At 38.0% G+C, this 21265-nt stretch overlaps 2 protein-coding genes across 3 annotated transcripts in view; both read right to left on the reverse strand.

The window, feature by feature from the left end:
• LOC107752301 (alpha-aminoadipic semialdehyde synthase, mitochondrial-like) overlaps positions 1-13298 on the reverse strand; it is a 23541-nt gene extending 10243 nt beyond the window's left edge. Inside the window, exons 1-14 of one of the 2 annotated variants that reach the window (XM_016568237.1) lie at positions 12965-13298; positions 11511-11752; positions 10426-10602; positions 10182-10266; positions 8488-8555; positions 8184-8330; positions 7956-8034; positions 7723-7850; positions 6419-6570; positions 6166-6288; positions 5242-5353; positions 4985-5044; positions 4246-4313; positions 4062-4073 (exon numbers count right to left, since the gene is read on the reverse strand). In XM_016568237.1, coding sequence (XP_016423723.1) covers positions 4062-4073; positions 4246-4313; positions 4985-5044; positions 5242-5353; positions 6166-6288; positions 6419-6570; positions 7723-7850; positions 7956-8034; positions 8184-8330; positions 8488-8555; positions 10182-10266; positions 10426-10602; positions 11511-11750 — 1451 coding nt within the window. In that variant the 5' untranslated portion in view covers positions 11751-11752; positions 12965-13298. The remainder of the gene's footprint in view (positions 1-4061; positions 4074-4245; positions 4314-4984; positions 5045-5241; positions 5354-6165; positions 6289-6418; positions 6571-7722; positions 7851-7955; positions 8035-8183; positions 8331-8487; positions 8556-10181; positions 10267-10425; positions 10603-11510; positions 11753-12964) is intronic. The other variant, XM_016568238.1, reaches the window with a different exon arrangement.
• A 2889-nt stretch (positions 13299-16187) lies between these two features.
• fezf1 (FEZ family zinc finger 1) lies at positions 16188-18486 on the reverse strand. The gene is made up of 4 exons (XM_016568293.1): positions 17722-18486; positions 17511-17645; positions 16613-16745; positions 16188-16441 (listed from the first exon to the last, which is right to left on the reverse strand). Exons 1-4 carry the CDS (start codon positions 18484-18486, stop codon positions 16188-16190), a joined length of 1287 nt encoding a protein of 428 aa, XP_016423779.1.
• Between the last annotated feature and the right edge of the window lie 2779 nt (positions 18487-21265).

The following is a 21265-nucleotide window of genomic DNA, read 5'->3' on the forward strand; positions in this document are numbered from 1 at the left end:
TTTTAGATGCATCATCTTACATGTGAAATTAGGAAAATTTATCAATAAATTCAATATACACTATAGGGCTGCTACCAGTCAGATTAAATAATTTACACTGCAAATAACAATAATTACAACTGCAATAAACAATGTTATGAGATTAATGTTTTAAATGAATTTATGAATATACAAATAAGAAATGTTGAGGGGAAAAATGCATACTTTTCAACAAACTTCTCAACTAAACTACCAGTAAGTTGCGGTAAGTCACTTAATGAGCGAGTCATTGAATCATTCATTCAACTGATTGAGTGTTTTATCATGCTGCTATCTTACGGACTTTTGTGGACAGCTGACTCCTAAAGTTTTTGATATTCTACATATTCGGTGTGGTGGTCAGATATAAATTAATCTTTTCCAATAAGTTTAAATAGATTTTTACCTTTTATGGGCATTTTACCTTTATAAAGCCATTTTTCAAGTGTGCATTATCTTTTGAGTCAAATTCTTACATTTAATCAGTGAATACGAGAGAATGCACTCAGCGGACGTGAACTCTAGCCAAGCAAGGTTTTAAGGCAGTGCAGAAAGAGGCACACAGGGTTTCTACAGACATGAACAAGTTAAATTTAAGACTTTTTATGACCTTTTTAATACCACCTTATATGAAATTTAGGACCTAAACCTGTAATGGAAATACACATTTTATTACATACATACAGTATATGTAATATTTAATGTGTATAAATTAAAAAGAAAACAAAATATCACTGCAATAAAAAATGTTATGAGATTAATGTTTTAAATGCATTTATGAATATATATAAATAAGAAATGTTGAGGGGAAAAATGCATACTTTTCAACAAACTTCTCATTGAATTATTCAGGGACGAAAAGTTGTCATGTTGCTCAAAGATGCAAAACAGCGCTGTGGCTTTGTTTGGAACTACTTTTGTTGACGAAATAGAGCAAAAACAGGCAATATGGTGTCTAAAACGTAAGTATCTTAATAAAACTTCTAGTTTATTGAACTGTTGTAAAAAATCAATATTACATTTGTATATGGCAATTTTTGGAGAAAAAAAAAAGGCACTCTTCCGTGTGAAATTGATTAACTAGAAGAAGTGGTATAAATATACACATTTTCTGCCCCCGTGTCTTGAATTTGTGATTATTCTAAATGTATTTTAATAGACTGAATCATGCAGTGAAAGAGCGCACTCTAACGCCCCGTTCACACTACAAGCGACACGCAACAGCAAAGCGACACAATCCCATTCATTTCACTCTGTAGGTGTTTTGAATGTTTTTTTGCGGCGTGAGAATATTGAGCAAAATAGCTCACTTATCATGGTGTTACTTAACTATATCATGTTATGAATAAACTTGAATTATGTTGAATTATGAATTTTCTTACAAGATACTCAAGCATGATCTTGTCAGTCATCTTTCCTTATTCTCGACCTGAGATCCGTCAAATCTGTTGGACGCAGGGTTGCCAAGTCCGCGTTTTTTTCCACAGAATTGGGCTACTTTTAAACTGTTGCCATGGGTTGATTTTCCCAAGTGGGTTAAAGGTTTGAAATATTGCATAAATTACATTTGACTGAAATGCTTGTATTGAAACATTTTGCATTCTACCTATGATAAAACTTATATGGTCTTCTACATTAACTGTTCCCTCCTGGTGGAATGACCTGCCCAACTAAATCCAAGCAGCTGAGTCCTTAATATTTTCAAGAAACAGCTGAGAACACATCTCTTTCATCTTCATTTGACCCTCTAACTCTAGCACTCTCTATTATAATGATAATTCTAATGTTATCTTCTTGTTTTTTTTTATTAAAAACTTGACCCTCTAACATTTGACCCTCTCTATTCTATTTCTATTCTAACTACTTGTTTTATTTATAAAGAAAGAAGAGCCTCTAACACTAGCATTCCCTATTCTTTTTCTATTCTTTCTACTTGTTTTCTTTTTATTTATTATAAAAACAAAATAAGCAAACAAACTTATACTTATACTGTTAGGCGAAGCCCCGCCCGCGAACTCCGCCTCCTACTGTCCTCTTTTTGAAAAAATAAATATTGTCACCCTACTAAAGCTAAACTTCCCTTGTAATGACTTGCAATGAGAAGCATTTCTAAACCTGTTGTCCAACAAAAGAGAAAATTATAACCTTTTTACTCCACAACACCAGTCAAATGCTTCCTTTTGTGATCTGAACACTATAACGTTTTTACTCCACAACTGCTTCCTTTTGTAATCTGATGTGGCTTCGTGTCACAGAATGAGGCAGAAAATATGTTCTATACTATAAAAAGCATATGGTAAAAAGACTATCTCGATTAGCAATGGATTATAAATGTCCTTAATTATGATGAAAATACCAAAGATGGCTTGAATAACACAGATAAACTATACATTGTCGCAGTCGAGTGTTTATTGTCTTTGTTTTATCATTCAAAACGTTTATATCTTGTTTACTCAGTTACAGTGATAGCAATGCCTTTGTCCATATTAGCAAAGAGTATAGGGATTTCCTGAGTCCTATTCCTTCTGTGATGTAGTGTTGAGTCGTTCTCGAACGATTTGTTCATTTTGAACGAATCTTTAATGTGACTCGGGAAGAACGAGTCGTCTCGAGGGAGTGATTCGTTCAGTCGCGCATGTGCAACATCCTATAGATTCTGTACTGGAATTAGTCAAGTAGTTCACCTGTTTCGAGTCTTCGGGTTTTTCGAGTCATTCGTTCATCACGTGACAGCCCCATAAATTTAACCAATGCAGTCTGAGCCGGAAAGAGAATTGATTAGTTCATCTCGAGTCTTCGGGTTTTTCGAGTCGATCGTTCATCACGTGACAGCCCCATCTTAATAATAATAACCAACTCTTTATTACCTTTGTTACAACATTCAGTATTATGGAATCTTATGGAAAAGAACACATTTATAAACTGTAAGAAGTAAAAAGCTACAATTTGAGACCAGAAACGCATCACGTAACTGTACGAGTAAATAATAATTAGAATAATGATGATAATAATAATAATAATTAATAATAACTATGCACCCATTTGTAAGGAAGCTTGTAAATTAACTAATTTCTCTATCCAATGCTGTCACGTCACGTGACAAAAGAACGAATGATTCGAAAGACTCGAGAGATGAACTAATCAATTCTCTTTCCGGCTCAGACTGCATTGGTTAAAGCGTATGGGGCTGTCACGTGATGAACGAGTGACTCGAACCCGAAGACTTGTCAGATAAGAGGTGAGGTGAGCTAATCATAGACTGAAGACACAGGTAAACAATGAATTAATATTTTCTGTTTCTTATAGCATTATAGTTTTGTAATGTTTGTAGTGTGCTCAATGTTTGCGTAAGTAGTAGACGTGTTAGGGAAGTAACACGTAACATTTAAATTATATTTTGCTAAAATGAACAAAATGACTGGAAAAAAAGATTTGTTCATTTTGCTGAACGAGACTCAAAGGTCCGAGTCGGTAAAATGATCCGAACTTCCCATCACTACTGTGATGCACATGTGGAGTTTCTGCGCGAGGGCGCCCTCTGGCGTCCAGTATGAATGAAACAGACATTAAATGTGTTTATAGCGCTCAATAATGGCCAATCCTATTTTTATTTTTTTTAAGTATCGGTTCAGGCACCGTTTAGGCACCGGTACCATTTTAAAAGTATCGATTTGGCACCGTTATCGTAAAAAACCCAAACGATACCCAACCCTAATTATTATTCAAAAGCATCAAAAGCATTGTGACACGCTTTGTGTTAAGTGTTTTTCTAAACCATAATGGTGTGCGGAAACTTGCTGTTTTTTTTATATCCTAAGATGTGTGCAAATGTAATTCTGTTTGTAATTACAATAGTGTTCTCTTTCCACCACCACACTAACATGTCTACTGTGTGTAGTTTCTGACATATCAGCCCTGCGTTCTTATCTTTTGCATATTAGCAGAGTCTACATTCAGGCATAACAAAGCAGTTTCATCTAGAGTAATAAGAGAGCATATCAAGGCTACAGGCTGTTGAGAGCTGGGATAAGGCAGTGTTTTACCTGTCTTTCAACCTTTGAAGAAATCTTCAGAATGAGCACACCATCCTCAGCATGTAAGCATATCATCCAATGCAACGTTAAAAGAACATTACGGACATCTGTCCAATCAGACAAAACAGACTCAAACCCTTAAAGAGCTTTGGACTGAACGGACTTCACAACAGAAATAAATAGCATCCCCTACCTCCTTTCTCGAAGTTTCTGGATGTATTCAAACTTAGGTGTCAACTTCCCATTGGATGTAATTACAGCCTAGATTGAGAAAAACAATGCATATAATACAAATATTGCTACTGCAATATGCACTAAATAGATTTAAGATGCTAACAAAAAAGTGGTATTGCATTTAGATATGCACCATGGTATATTCTGAAGCACATGGCTCCTGAAATATGGCCACATGAATATGATGCAAGGTTATGTACCATTCAGAAGTGAATATTTCTGTTTTTGATTGTGTTTTTGCTCAAATAAATGCAGCCTTGGCGAGCAAAAGAGACTTCTCTCAAAAACACTACAAAAATCTTACAGACCCCAAACATTTGAACGGCAGTGTATGTGTGGAAAGATACATTATTTTCGCAATTCCATTCAGTGCTGCAATGAACTTTACATCTCTACTGATCTAAGATGTGGCCCCTCACCTCAAAGTAAACAGAAATGTGTATTTCAGATTTCTCAGCTTTAGTTCCATACTGAAAATCAATGGATGTGTGGATGGGCTCCAGTTGAAACGCTGCCTATTTAGCTCTGATTCAAGTTTTTCCACACATTTCTGAGTCTGCCTTCTGTGCAGCATTTTGTGCAGAAGTGCACGACCGCACACAAACACAACTCAGAGGAAGCATTTCTCCATGGTGCAAGAGCAAAAAAAAAAAAAACCTAAAGGGAAAGTTGTAAAAACACCCTCTTCATACACTTACATCTCTGACTTGTGGAGAGAAGTCCTCTTCCTCTAGTGGTCTGGTGGCATCTGATGGGAGCTGTGGGACGAAGACTGTCATTATAAATCTGCTCAAATCATCAACAGCAGTATCCATCACATATTAAATTCAACCAGCCAAGAAACAAAACAAAAAATCTCTCAGTCATGACCATACCAGTGTTCAAAGCAATCCTCTCCAGAGCAAAGCATCTCATGCTGTTGGTTTATTACTCACCACCCTGTGTCATATCTTACCATCTCCCAGATGTAAGGGAACAGCCGGTCCCCAAAATACTCAGTTGCCTCAATGGGCATCTGGGCAGGTAGGTTATCGATGGAGCACATGAGAATGCCATTACCTTCCACACTGCACAGAAAAACCAGAGGATGTTTAAAAACTAGATTTGATCATGCACATGTGAGATGATGCTAGAGTGTTGGCAGGGAAATGCTATGGTGTTTTGAGTTGACTTGCACTGCTAAGTGGTTTCTGTTGATGGGGGATTGGTTCCTTAATACTGAAATGGTTCTTTGTGTTAGAGAATAGGGTTCTTTATTTCTGCCTTTTTGTTTTTTAAATCTATAACGGTTAAAATCCTTTTTAATCCCACCTCATTATTGATTTTCTAGAGCTCAACCACATAACTACACAGGCTGTCTACACATCCTCAACAGGTATGTGATATTCTTCAAATGTCTACAAATTTGAACTTTAAAAATGGTAAGTTCGGTTTAAAATGCTCAAATGGTTCCTGGTTTTCTAACAATTATGTCCTTTTTTTGTTTTAGAAAAGTTTTTTGAATTTGAACAGAACATGCAAGTGTGACCAGCTCTATTTATTTGAGGATACTTTTCTCCTTTTCTCCATTAAAAATAGAAGTACCTAACTGGCACAACTTGCTGACAGCTTTGCAAGACCAGTATTTTAAGACCAGGGACATAGAGGAGAAAAAAAAAACATAATATAAAATTAATAAATAATAAACAATATTATATTAATAATAATGAATAAACTATCATTTATTATAACACCATGAAGGTTGTATATAGCACTGCCAAAGCATGGTTCTTAATGGAACCTCATAAAAAGTGTTCTATTTAGCACTAAAAATGGTTTTGCTATCGTTTCAAACTGAAGAACCCTAATCTGGTACAGTTTGGAGGAAGTAGTGCCACACCTGTCATTGTCAATATGCTGGTTGGCATCATACATGCAGAAGGGCTTCTCAATAGTGGTGCACTCAGTCATGAACTCAATGGAGCCGCCTGTGTCAGCAGAGATGTCGCAGATGGCCAAGAACCTGAAATTCCAAGAGGATCAGACAAGTCGGTTTCTCACCCAAATCGTACGACTTTATAAGGAACGGCTATTATGATACTATATGGTGTTTTTTGTCGTTTTGGAGACCAACAATAACAGTAGAAGCTTACTTGTAGGGAAGTGCAGGGCAGCCGAGATCAGGTGATGATGATGCAGATATAACGGGTCTAATCAGTCGCTGGGCGTCCAGTCGCCGCAACAGTCTGGGTGTGTGAGGGTCCCAGTATATGCCGTTTATCAGGCAGGTTGTGTATGGGGCCACCTGCGCAAACACAATAATGCATTTCAGTCACTTCTGCTTTTCAGACAATGCAGTCAATAATGGTGCAGTCACATTAGAGAAATTTTGGTGAAACTTTGTGGGCAAAAAGGTCCATTATGTATTGTCAATATTTTTGCAATGAACTACACTTGAACCCATGGCAGACACTTGAAATCTGCACGGAAAAATTCCAGATCATGTGGATTTCCGATGAAATGACTGGATTTTGCCTGCGATGGAGGTAAATGCGATCGCACCTTAAAGTTATAGTTCACCCAGAAATGTAGATTTGTTGAAAATGTACTCACTCCCATGCCAGCCAAGATGTAGATGATTTTTTCTTTTCTTTTTTCATTTTAACAGATTTGAAGAAATTTAGCATTGCCTCACTTGTTCACCTCTTCTGCAGTGAATGGGTGCCGTCAGAATGAGAGTCCAAACAGCTGATAAAAGCATCACAATAATCCACATGACTCCAGTCCATCAACTAACATGATGAAGTGTAAAGCTGCATGTTTGTAAGAAACAAATTCGTCATTAAGGTATTTTAAATTTAAACCATCAATTCTCACTGAATTACCAGTCCATAATCCATAACAACACTTCCTCCAATTATAAAGTCCATCCTCTGTTGTCTCTCACATCAAAACCTACTGACATTTGTTTAGAACTGTTTTGGACTCTTTTCACTTGTAAACAGTACTTGATCTGTGTATATTTTTCTCCTGATGCAGATGAGATGACATTTTCACTGGTGAGAGCAATATCAGACAGAAGACTTGTCTTTTAGCTAGAAGCAACATTTAAAATTAAAAACATCTTAATAATTGATTTGTTTCTTACAAACATGCAGTTTTTCAATTCACAAGATGTTAATTGATGGACTGGAGTCATGTGGATTATTGTTATGTTTTTATCATCTGTTTGTACTCTCATTCTGACGGCACCCATTCACTGCAGAGGATCCATTGAAAAGCAAGTGATGTAATGCTACATTTCTTCAAATCTGTTCCAATGAAGAAACAAACTCATCTGCATCCCGGCTGGCCTAAGGGTGGATACATTTTCAACAAATTTAAATTTTTGGGTGAACTATTCCTTTAAGTCGTAGACAGAGGGCGAACCAATCAGTTGCCTGGTATATTTACTTACGGTCTCCCTGAAGTGAGACGTGTAAAGCTCAGGATGGATTTCGTACTCCAGGGGGTCGTAGAGTCTGTCGCTCTTTCTTATCAGGTGGTGGTGTCTGCTGATCACTGTGCCGTACACTTTGGTCATGTCTGCAAAGCAGATTAGTCCATTTGCATGCACAACAAAATGCTGATTACTGCAAACATGCAAACACCTTATGTGTAACCATAAAAAACAGGCAATACAAGAAATACCTCCACTCTCTGACACTTCTTTCAATTCGTGAGGCTCCACATACTCACAGGGGAGCTCGTTGAAAATGTCTTGGGCGCCCTGGAGACGAAGCATTTTCATTTTTATAACACCAAGCATTCCTTCTCCTATTTCTCTGTTTTTCAATGTAAACATGCGCTACACTGACATGTTTGAGGCACTTAGAGCATCTCATAAACCAATTTACACAACAATAAGTGCACACTTACCTTGGACACATTGCCGGTGCCAGTGAACACAAATGTGAGAGGACCAATGGACTTGGGCATCAGACCTAAGGATATTTCATACCCACAATCCCTCACCGCTTGGACGGCCTGGCTGACGTTTCTGTAGTTGTGCGCCATACCAATGTGCTGTCAAGTGACAAATATGAAAACAGATATCTAAATATTGTTTAAAATCTGGAAAATGCAATAAATAATTTACTAAATAATGAAGAACTAATAACTGAGTACCACATATAATATTGTAAGTGGCAATTCAAAAGTAGTGCAATTTAAAAACGAATACCATAAATGGGGTGTGGTGTCCAAGGGCAAGAAAACGCAGACCCAGACCGTGTAAAATGTTAATCATTCCTGTAAAAAATACAGACAACATGTTAAACTTACAGCAGGGGAACTATTTAAAGACATGCACTACCATTCAAAAGTTTGGAGTTGCTAAGATTTTTTTTATGTTTTAAAGGGGTGGTTCATTGCGATTTCACTTTTTTAATGTTAGTTAGTGTGTAATGTTGCTGTTTGAGCATAAACAATATCTTCAAAGTTGCGGCGCTGAAAGTTCAATGCAAACGCAGATATCGTCTTTTAAAATTCTGGCAGTTTAATGCCTACAAAAACGGCTCGTAGTTACTTCCCGGGTTTGTGACATCATAAACCCAGACAAACCCCGCCCCCAGGAACATGCAACAAAGGGGGCGAGGCCATGCTGCACTGCTTTAGAAAAGAGGAAGAGAAAACTAGGGGTGCACGTAAAAATCTATTCATATATGAATCGTGATTCTGTCTTCTAACTATTCTAATGCATTCACAAAATTCAAAATCAATGTTCTAAAGCAGCGGTTCTCAATCCTGTTCCTCGTGTCCCCCTGCTCTGCACACGCTCTGCTCTGCTGCATCTCTCTCTCTCTCTCTCTCAATCTCTGATTCAGATCACCAGCTCAGCTCCAACAATGAATTGTTCCATTTATACACTTATTTTCACATAGCTATGAGAAGCGTTATACATGGACGCGCGTGCGGTTGCCGTACTGTATTAAAGGGGTCATATGACGTTGCTAAAAAATAATATTATTTGGTGTAATGAAATGTGTTCATGCGGTTTAAGGTTTAAAAAACACATTATTTTCCACATACTGTACATTATTGTTTCTCCTCTATGCCCCGCCTTTTTGAAACGCGTCGATTTTTACAAAGCTCATCGGTCTGAAAAGCTAGGTGTGCTCTGATTGGCCAGCTATCCAGTGCGTTGTGATTGGCCGAATACCTCAAGCGTGTGATGGAAATGTTATGCCCCTTACCATACTGTGGCCCTGTCCCAAATGGAACACTTCATGTGCACTTGAGGTCTTACGAACTTACAATGGCCGCCACGTGCGCGTGTCTGTTAAGTCCATGAGACCGTAGGGTGTCCCATTTGTCATTTTAGCATTCAGATGGGTGCTCGCGAGCGCTCCCTTTGCGGCCATTATGCGCCCTCGATCCGCACTTCTGCCGAGCCCGCACTGGTACGAGCTCCGCAGCAGACTTCTACCCGACAGTCAAAGCGGCATTACGTCACGAAAGTGTAACCACTGATTTCTAGTCGTGTCCTCTTTTGGAAGGCCAAACAAATAGTTTCGCTTTCACAACGAAACACAGCATCACACGCGGCGGGTTTGAGAACGGCGCGGCCGGCGGGCTTGCGGCAACCACATGTGACGACCCCGGGCTGTAACACTTCAAAGAGAAAGGACAAATTTAAATTGCATCATATGACCCCTTTAACGCATGTTAGGCTGCACCCCATAAACACAATCAAGCCTAGAAAAAAACCAGTGAACCACCCCTTTAAATGTTTTTGTAAGTTTCATTTTGTTTTCATACAAGTTTGAAACTACATGAGGGTGAGAAATTATCTCAGAATTTTACATTTTGGATTAACTATCCTTTTAACTCAGATGATATTGTACATTGTGTGACACCATCGAAAAGGTCCCATACCAGCAACACCAGCCCACTGCCCAAATGCTACAATTCTGTAGCCATTGGCGTCCACCATTTTTTCATAATCAATGAGTCGAATTTTCTAAAAAGGGAGGGAGATGATGACACATGAGTATCTTGTGAAAGCTGCTTGTCCTGAATAAATATTTCCAAATACATATGACGCTAGAGAGAGTATTGCAGTCGGATTTCTGTTTAAACTTTCTCCTTGATCGTTTTCGTTCTATAAAGAGACTTTCACCTTTTTAAGAAGGTCATCTAGGAGCCCCATGTTTGCCTCTTGTGCTTTAATCGTGTGAGAGAAGAAGGCATAGGTCTTGTGGGGGTACACCTTTTCCTCCGGGGGCCTTTTCACACCGATGATGAGAGACGCCTCTGAGATGTCCTCCTGGATAACAGCCCCTGCTTTTTCATAGTACTGAAAACAGAAACAGTCTTGATTCTACTCAGTCGGATAAGATTTTCATTCATGCAAATACAAGAAATATCAAGAGGGAAAAGGACACAATAAGAGCACCAAATGTGGGGGAACAAAAATAGAAATTGATTAGCAGAATGGAGACAGTTACAACTTCCTTTGATTACTGATTACATTTTAATTTACCATTTTAATTTATTTATCCATTATTTAATTTCACGATTTAGTTTATTAAATAAGCAACACTATTAATGCGTTTATTTGATAAAATGTGACACTGAAAATGAAAAATAAAATATGATTTATATATTCACAACAACAATGAAGAACTAAAAGATACATTTAAAAATAAAATATATATCAATTAAAGATCTGTATTATAAATATATTAAACTTTGGGTCATTAACCATTTTTTTTATGTTTTTGAAAAAAAAAAAAAAGAAGTCTCTTATGCTCACCAAGGCTGCATTTATTTGATAAAAAAAACACTGTATTTACAATTTAAAATAGTTGTCTTCTATTTGAATGCAACTGAAATTGTAATTTATTCCTGTGATGCAAAGCTGAATTTTCAGCATCATTACTCCAGTTTTCAGTGTCACATGATCCTCCAGAAATCATTGATTCTATTATGCTTATTTGTTGCTCAAGAAACATTTCTTATTATTATCAACGTTGAAAATAGTTGTGCTGCTTAATTTTTTTTTTTTTTTGTGGAAACGGAAACATTTTTTAGGATTCTTGAATAGAAAGTTCAAAAGAACAGCATTTATTTGAAGTAGAACTGTAAATGTCTTTACTGTCACTTTTGATCAATTTAATGCATCCCACAAATAAATAAAAATATACAATAAAAAAATGACCCGTGAAAGAATGCCAGCTTCTCCATATACACAAAGTGACTCACACTTTCGTGGATGGCCCGTCTGTTGGAGGGCTGCACGAGCACCTTGTGTCCAGCTGCTGTGATCTCCCTGACGTGTCGTGGAGCCAGAGGCGCGCGTCTCTCCCACACGTTGACATCCTCGCGGCGGATGGCAATGACGCTCTTGTGATTCTGCTGGTGATGATGGTGATGCTGAAACCTCCGCTGACAACACACACAGCCCCTAAACACTCGGCCCTGGCTCCTCACGAGACGCAGCATGTCTGGACCAGTTTCCAAAACACACAGGTTACAACAACTACACACATCTGAAAATCACACTTGAGGAATGCTGAGAGTGATAGAGGTACAAACATAAAAGTGACCCCAGAAACCCAGTCTATGGTTTGCAAAGGAGAGGACTGCATTTGAACCAAGTCAAGTCAGTTTTACTTTCATACCACTTTTCAAATAGCTTAAAATAAGTATAAACTGAAAATAAATAAATAAACAAATAAAACGGACATAACATCTTAATATCTGACATAACATTATTAAAATATATTTTTATTATAAACATTATTAAATAAATACAGTTCAGCAATAATTCCACTCTTAATCCTGACTCTTCCAGCTGTTTAATTATATAAAACTAGCAACATCTAATGCTCCATTTCTGTACATGCTGTAGTAGCATGTCATATGATCACACGAAACCAGCAGTAAACTGACAGCACCTGGAATGAGGTTTGCATTCTTTAGGAAAAAATGACTGTAACACATGGCACACTAAGCTGTCAGTAAAACATGCATGTACATAAACCGGGGCTAGTTGTCACACTTTTTACCTGAGTGAATATTTCTCAGAGTGAGGTTATTTTTTAAAGTCTGAACTTTTTAGAGTCACACACTGAGCTGTACGTCAATGAATCAATAAATCAATCAATAAAAAGCAGCTATTGAACATATCCACTGTTATTAGACAGTGGGGCATGTTGTCACACTAAACTGTCACAACAGGAACTTGCTTTAAAAAGAATACTATTTTCGAATATATCCTAAATAAATTTAAATAGGTTACTAAAAAATAGTTATTTAAAATAAATTAGTAGGCTTTTTAAAATAACATAAAACGCCTTAATGAAACTCAAACATATAAACCTCAAGTGACAACATACCCCAACCTGACATTTATGAAATGAATACTATTTTCGAATATATCCTAAATAAATTTAAATAGGTTACTAAAAAATAGTTACGCCTTAATGAAACTCAAACATATAAACCTCAAGTGACAACATACCCCAACCTGACATTTATGAAAAATACCCTTAACCTTTCAGTTAAAAAGTCCGTTCACTGTTTAGTTTGAAACCAACATAGAAAACCACTATGAGGAAAAACAAACACGCAGACATTTGGTTGACATCCTGCTGTTTATAAGCAACAATTGTCAGACTGCATGTTGAGTTCATCTGATACATGTCATCACCTACCTGTACCTTCAGATTTAAGCAGTTTCCTAGCACCTATAACGTGGCACCGGCTGAATAATCACATTAACGTGGTGTGAAATGCACAAGAGGTTTATATATAAACTGTCGCCGCAGCTTTTATGAGCGACTGTGTCGCGTAAACGTGAATGGCGGAAGAATAAAGGTACGGGATTGACCTTTTTCGAGACTTCAGGCTAATAATGTGGCGCTAACTAAACCTATCCATCCGGTATAGATTACAGCACAGACATTTGTTTCTGCCTGGAATGCGTCTCCGCTTCAGTGAAGTAATCTGAGCCCTGGATTAACTCCCACCAATCCCGACTCAGAGCGCGGATCTGCCTCCTCGCGTGCCCTTGACGTCGCGTCGCAGCTTGATGACCGAGTAGCGTGAGGAAACACAGACCCCTCCCCTTTCTTTCTTTCGCTGCCTGGCCTGCTGCTGCTATAAATACTGTGGTCGCAAGGACAGATGAGCTAAAATATGCGCTTTCAGTTTTGTTTGTTTTTTTCTTTCTTCAACTTCATAAAAGATACCCCGCTATGTTAACTAGATTTGAAGTTCCTGAAGCAAATAAGACGCGTCTCGATACTCCTGGCTGAAAAACACCATTGTTTTAACTGGCCTACCAACCTGGTCTGGCTTGCTGGTTTTACAGGGGTTTTGGCCATTTTAAACTGGCCAGGCTAGGAGATCATCTTGCCGATCAGAAACCAGCTTGGCCAGGGAGCAAATACCAACAAATCAGTTTCCCCCCTTATATTCTTAAAAGTTTTTGTCCTTTGTTCTGTGTAAACCCAATTTTTACAGTCGTTTTGAACGCTCGTGAGAACAATAATCAACATATAACACGACACCGAGTCAGTGGTGTATAAAGTACCTGAAAGCCATAGTCAAGTAAAAGTACAGATATCTTACCAGAAAATGACTTTGGTAGAAGTTGAAGTCACCATTTAGAATATTACTCGAGTAAAAGTCTTAAAGGGGTCATATGATGCTTTTTTAAAGATCATTATTTGGTGTAACAGAATATGTTGACATGCTTGCACAGATCAACACTTCAAAAATCGACCTGAATAGACCATCTGGGGACTTTTGGCATACTCTTTTCAACATACTATGCTTTGGGACACACTTATTCTAATCTCACATAGCCTACTATTTAGGATGGATAGTATGAACATTGAGACACAGGGAATGACTGTGTTAACGAGTGAATCACTGAATCATTTATTCAACCGATTTCCCATATTATCGCAGACGATGCTGTATCGCACAGCACACCCCAGACTCGACTTGAGTGGAAAATGAATTATCTACAGACGGCAGACCACTGATTCGTCAAACCTGCTTTCCTGCAGTCCGTGTTCTTCTGACTTCTGACTATTTTGTAGAAAGTAACAAATATGCGTCGGGGAAATGTATCGGAGTAAAAGTATACATTTTAATTAGGAAATGTAGTGGAGTAAAAGTAAAAGTTGACTGAAATATAAGAACTCAAGTAAAGTACAGATACTCCCAAAAAATACTTAAGTACTGTAACGAAGTATTATTACTTCGTTACATTATACCTCTGCACCGAGTGTAGATGTATGAAATAGAAATAGATTAGGACAGAAAGACTAATCAAAATTCAGTACGTAAATAAATGCAAGACATTTTTTAAATCATTATTTTTGGGATGGGAGCCTTCCTTAAGTTGTCTTACAGTATAAAAATCCATAATAATAATAATAATAATAATAATAGAAACTGAAGTTTTACAAAAATGTACAAAAAGTTTGAATTTAATTTGAATGTGTTCATTTTTGCAGAAAATCGGATAAGAAGAATACAAAGATGAGTATCAATACACTCAGAAAAAAAGGTACAAGAGCTGTCACTGGGGCGGTACCTTTTCAAAAGGTACACTTTTTAGGTACTAAAATGTACACTTTAGGTACTAATATGTACCAATATGGACTCTTTAGGTACGAAGGTGTGCTTAGTTATACCGTGCTGTCTTGCAAGTCGCTCACATCAGATAGGGATATTTTAGCATTTAGAGAATATTTAGATAATATAATATTGGGAGCTGTTCAGTCTTGTGGTGCTGGAGTAGTTTATGGCCCCACTCCATTCCCATGCCTCGAGATCTATTTATTAAAAGATTTAAACCAAATCATTGTCATCTACACTGCAATAAATCCTCACTAATACAAGCCCTTTGTTTTAAACATTAATACGTGAAATATAAAATAAATGTACAAGCAACCTTTTTAAATCTGACCAGCTGCCCCTGAGCTTTGGCATGTTTTTGGCGGAATATTCTCAGCACCTGTTTAGTACCATTATTATTGCAATGGCATCTTTCCCATACAGTAAATTTAAATTTACCGGTTGTATACTACAGTATATATATTTTACAGAATATTTCCCTTTTTAGTTTCGTCCACTAGAGGGGGCATTTTCTCTTCATAATGTGCGCAGTCTCTACAGATACAGATTGCTGCAATTCAGTTAGTGCTAGTAAAGAGTACCCGAATTATGATACTACTGATTATGGCATTTTTTATTTAGTTAAACTGAAATATGGGATATCCGTCATTGCATAGACCTTAATGGATATTGCTTGACAAGAAAGGACGCTGAAACTCTCCCTTTGCATATTTATCGATCTTTCAGAAATGATCTATTATTTCCAAGAGTCTTCTTTATAAAACGCGTCTTACATGCGTATTCAGAGAGAAATATATATATAGCATAAGATATGTTTTATTTATTTTGATCCCCCCCCCTTATCATATGCTTTATAATCTTTTTGACAGATCAGATGCCATTGGAAATTTACAACAAACCTTGCATATATATTCACATTGATTTAACAAAACGTTTACAGTTGGCAAACAGTATAGCTAATACAAAGAACTGTATAAATAATAAACATATAAAATGGGGTTTAAAATACACAGCGGTCACGAGAATTAATGTTCCATATACGGGTTTCGATTACTCTCTTTAAGTTAATCACAACAGTAGTTTTAAATAAATAAGACTGTCGTTACCCTGAGAGTAAAAAGACTCATGTAATAATCTACCATTCACAGACGAGCTTCAACAATGATGACGGTCGCTCAAAATGATACAAATAATAATAAAAATACATAAAAAAATAAATAAAACGTTGCATGCGCGATTAGATTCTTTTTTCTCGGAGCATTTCCCCCGAGACGCAGAGGAGTTTCACTGCAGGTTCGCAGTGGGGGTCGATGGAGAGCGGGGTCCTGGGGAACTGTCGTGCAGTTTCCTAATGTGTTTCTTAAGATCAAAGTTCCTGCAGAAACCCTTGCCGCATGTCGGACAGGTGAAAGGCTTCTTGTCGTTGTGCGTGTGCATGTGAAATGTGAGGTTGTACACCTGGTGGAAAGCTTTGTTGCAGATATTGCACTTGAACTGTTTTTCTCCGCTGTGGGTCAGTTTGTGGTTCTTGTAGTTTCCTTGAAAACAAAACACTAAATGTGAGAATCCAATCCCAAAAAACATGCCACAAAACAATACATATTATTTTCTATATCTAGGCCTATCAATCGTTCTGTGTATCTAAATCGCAGGTTTTGTCAATTAGCCTAGGCTACACGATAAATATAAAATGCCTTTAGAACAGCTACCTTTCTGATGAAATCCTTTGCCGCAGAATTCACAGATGAAGGGTTTGTATCCCGCGTGAATTCGTGTATGAGTGTTGAGAGTTGAACTTCGGTTGAAAGCTTTGCCACATTGGTTGCATTTATGCGGTTTTTCCTGCAAACAAATGGATAAGAAACGTTATGGCACGCAATAAAGCTAAAGGCTGAAAAATAGGCTGTTTTACTTTTACGAGATATTTCTATGATATTGTGATAAACTGGTTCATTACAACTACAATACACTGATAAACGGAAATGAGTCCGAAATGATATTTCATTATTATTTTTTTTTTATTGTTGTTGATAATTATTTGTATTATTATTCTTAATAATAATAATAATAATTATTATTATTATTAATAGAGGTTGCGAATTTTTCCGTTATTATATAATTATTTTGACATTTAGCTTACAGATTATGTTTAATTTAAACCATTATCTCATAAAAAAAAAAATCCAAAAACGTCTTAAGAAATAAATCTTCTAATAGAGAGAGAGAGAGAAAATATAAAATGCCCCCTTTTATTCCATGATTTTATTCTAAGATTTTTTTTTACTTGAAAATTGCAATGTATTACATATAGGGCTATTTACCCATAAAATATAACAGAAATTGCAAATTAGTAGTTCACTGATTTTTCAAAGATGTAAATAAAACAGCTACTAGAGTAGGCTACGTTTTTCAAGAAAATGCCATTTCAGTTTTTTTCTACTTCGACATTTCACATTTAATTCAATGCTTCTTTGTAGGATAATTGTGAAATTTACCAGCAAATGAAAATTGTTTCTACACCTTTTCAGTGTAGGTTCAATAAATTGATTTGAGATACAAATGTAATATGATTGAAATAGTTATTTGTAAAATCATGCGCATGATTACCTGAGTGTGGATTATTTTATGGCGACACAGAGTGCTCGCTTGTCTGAATCCTTTGCCGCACACTTTGCAGACGAACGGTCTGGCGCCCGTGTGAACCGGCATGTGACGCGTTAAATTATAGTGCGCGTTGAACACCTGAAAATCGCAAATTGTGTTAAAAAAAGAGGATGCAATCTGTGCTAAAACAGAAGATCGATCTCGCTTGTCTCACCTTGCCACAAACTTCACAGGTGAACACCTTTGGTTTGGTTTGAGGAAAGCCGCTGTTTAATTTGGCCGCGGAGTTCTTGAACAACTTCTCCGACAAGATGTGCGCGCTCTCCTTCATGTAATGGTGCAGGTGAGAGTGAGAAAGCTCCTTAAAAGACACGCCGGGAGGGGGACACCTGTCCGCAGCTGCGCCCGGTTTGCACTTCTCCGAGGAAAACAGGCTCTTCTGGCGCGCGTGCAGCGGCGTGTTGAGGAAATACGACGCCATGGGGTGCAGGTTCACCAGACCCGCGTGAGGCGGACAGGCGCTTTCCCCGCAGTTCAGGTAACAGACGGCGGCGCCCATGGCGTGGAACGACGACTGGTTGACCACGCGCGGCCGGAAGAGTTTGTACTGTCCGATGGCCGGGGTCGCGTCTTGCTGCTCGTTCTTGTAATTCAACCCGATGCTTAGCAGCTCATTCGCGTTGTAGGAAACAGCGTCAGAGTGGTCTAATCCATTGACGTGAAGTTTATGAGGCGGCTCGCAGGCGAGCGGCATGAGGGGGATCATGCAATGCAGCGGGGCGGGAGACTGCTTGGGTTCCGCTTTCCCCACGGGAGCGTGGAACAAGTTCGGGAACGGTATCGACTTTGGTTCGGGCGTCCTGGCCATAATCCTTTCGATCGAAAAAGCGAGAGGTTTGGAGCTCGCGATCATGCTTCCTCCCGTCGAAGCCGAAGGGGCGCCGAATATTCCCGCTGAGTGGTACAGCGCGCTGTCCATGACTTGAGCGCAACACCTGTACCCGTGTCCTCCTTTTGTAGATAAGTTTGATTCCTCTCAGTGACCCGCAAGAAAAGACATCATCAAGCGCAAAGGCCCCCCTGGCTGCTCCGCTGCTTGTCAATTGCGGACAATCAGCACTTATGTCCGCCCCGGATTGCTCAATAAAGAGTGTTTTGTCAATAGCGCAACTCAGGGCTCACCACGCGCGCACGTCAAAGACACGCAAAGCAGCCCAGATGCTCGATTTAGTTATATCAATCACTACAGCGGCTTTTCTCTCTCTCTCTCTCTCTCCCTGCACTTGTCCTACACACTGCTGTGGGTGACTAACTCAAGAAGGTGCTCTTTATTAGCACTGTAAAGCGCTGGGCGAATCTCCGGTCCCCTCGCGCCGCGCTGTGACATCATTACCTCGCACAAGATGACAGGCGCGCGCATGCATCATGTTTGTCAACATCTGACATATGAAAACTCCTGAATTACCTGATTTGAAACCGCATTCACACGTTTTTTTTGTTGTTGTTGGACTGGAAGGCGATATTATAATAACATAGCCTACTTTATTTACTGTTTTTTTTGGTCTGAATTAAAGCGAACGCAAATTAAGACTGAATAGCACTGAATGGACACGATATTTGGATTTAGCGATTTTGTTTAAACGTCAGTGTTTTCTGGATGTAATAATCTCATATTTATCAGATGCAAATTCATTTACAAATCTACAACGTTTCCCTAAACTGATGTTTGAAACCATAAAACTGAATTGTAATACTAGCAGAAAAAACATGAACATTTTCTGCAATCAAATTTACTTGTTAAACAATATTTCAATGTAAAACAGAAAATATATAGGATATATATAGAAAATATATAGGATAGCCTATATTAGATAGGACAGTAATAATTCATAATTATAATAATAAACATTATTATATTTTTAATTTTATTATATTTATAACAAATACCTATAACACTAAAAACACAACAGTATTGAAGTAAACTTAAAACAGTATGTTTTAAATTCACAGGCGAGTGTATATTGTCCTGTTCATTTCTATTTTTATATGAAGTCTTATAATGTCACCTCAGGGGGCTGTTGGTCATGTATGATCGTAATATTCCCCTGTAGTTAATTTTTAATTGGTTAAACTGTTGGTGTTCCAGCTTCACCCCGTGTTACAACACTTCCCAGTCTCCACAGTGTTTAAGCGCTCGATTCCAACAGCACCTGTTATCTGATTTGGCCTACAGTGAATTCACAGATTGTTCCCCTATTATGTGTACATATAATTTAATGTAAATGATAAGAAAATAATTATTTGTTATGCTTTCGCGTCTCATTAATGAAACTTCACGCGACCATTCCATGGTATTTTGCCATCGCGCGCCACCTCAAGCACACACAGGGAAAAAAAGGATTATGAAAAGCTGTATTTCGCATCAGACGACCTTCGTTTCCAAACGCAAACTCGTGAGGACATTCATCTGGGAATTGTGCGCCAAACGAGAGGTATTAACAGCAAAACGCCTCCAAGGAGCTGAGATCATGGCCATGAGAGAGAGTGAGAGAGGCGCGCGGCTTACAGTCAGTCCGCGAGCGCAAGCAGAGATGAGAAGTGGCAGCTCGGTGTGAAATCCATTTGACACTCATTTGATGCGAAGACATTTTTCGTGAAGGATTATTCTGTTTAAAAGGTAACATATAAATGGAAAATATGTGCGTCGATGACAAATCGTGGCTTTAAAATATTTTTGTTTATTAGTATTTATTCTCAAATATACATAATCTCGTTTTTTTATAAAATGGTTATTGACGCTCGGCAGTAAGATAAATGCGCTAAAATGATCATGTTTGTGTTTTCAGGGCGACTTTAGAACATTGATAATTTTGACTGCTGTTCAATTGGAAGCAGATGGGTGTCAAATAACCTGCAATTTGAAGCTTTTTCACATAATAAGCAGGCGTCTGTTGTCATATGCTGCTCCTCAGATTTCTTCAGCTGGGCGAAGGCAAAACGAGAAAAGAAATCCTCTGTAATCATATCACGGCACAAATGCATCTTAATATTTGTTTCGTTTTGCTTTACGTTTGTATTTCGAGAATGTCATGTTTTTTCGGCGCCCGTATTAAATACAAAAACGCGCTCAATCAAGCGGTAATCTGAATATGAGAAATATATAGGCTATATGTGTCGATAAACTCGGTTTAGCTCATTTTGAGAGTTTAATTTTTATTGACAGTCAAATTATTAGTTATTTGATATGGCTTGGTAAATAATAATTATGATATGCATTTAATTTCCAGTGTCTTTTTTCGCTGCATTTAGTGAAAAGTGCATTTCAGTAAGAAATACAATCGGTATGATTGGATGACCTCACAGTCGCGATTTCTGACACGGAAGCCTTGACATTTTTAACCTCATATTTGGAAAATAATAATAATATATAGTAGCTTATTATACAGTATTTCTTCAAGGTCTCCAGACTAGAAGGCTGAATCGAAATGATCACAGTAACCCCCCCCCCCCCCCCCCCCCCCCCCCCCCCACACACAAACCTAGGGGAAACACTGTAATGTATATTGCTGCTGCCACACATGGGATTTATTTCCCAGATGTTTACCTTCACAGACATAACTGACTGTTTTTTGTAACTTGTGTGTTTTTAACGTAAACTTGTGTGTGAATTAGGGATGTGCGCGACGACTAATTTGACTGTTGTTTAAACGAAAGTTTTGTATCCGACTAGTCGACTAGTCTAAAAGCAAGAAACCCCC

Source organism: Sinocyclocheilus rhinocerous, unplaced genomic scaffold (genome assembly GCF_001515625.1).
Source record: "Sinocyclocheilus rhinocerous isolate Xijiao unplaced genomic scaffold, SAMN03320098_v1.1 scaffold861, whole genome shotgun sequence".
In the NCBI taxonomy this organism is placed as follows: domain Eukaryota; kingdom Metazoa; phylum Chordata; class Actinopteri; order Cypriniformes; family Cyprinidae; genus Sinocyclocheilus; species Sinocyclocheilus rhinocerous.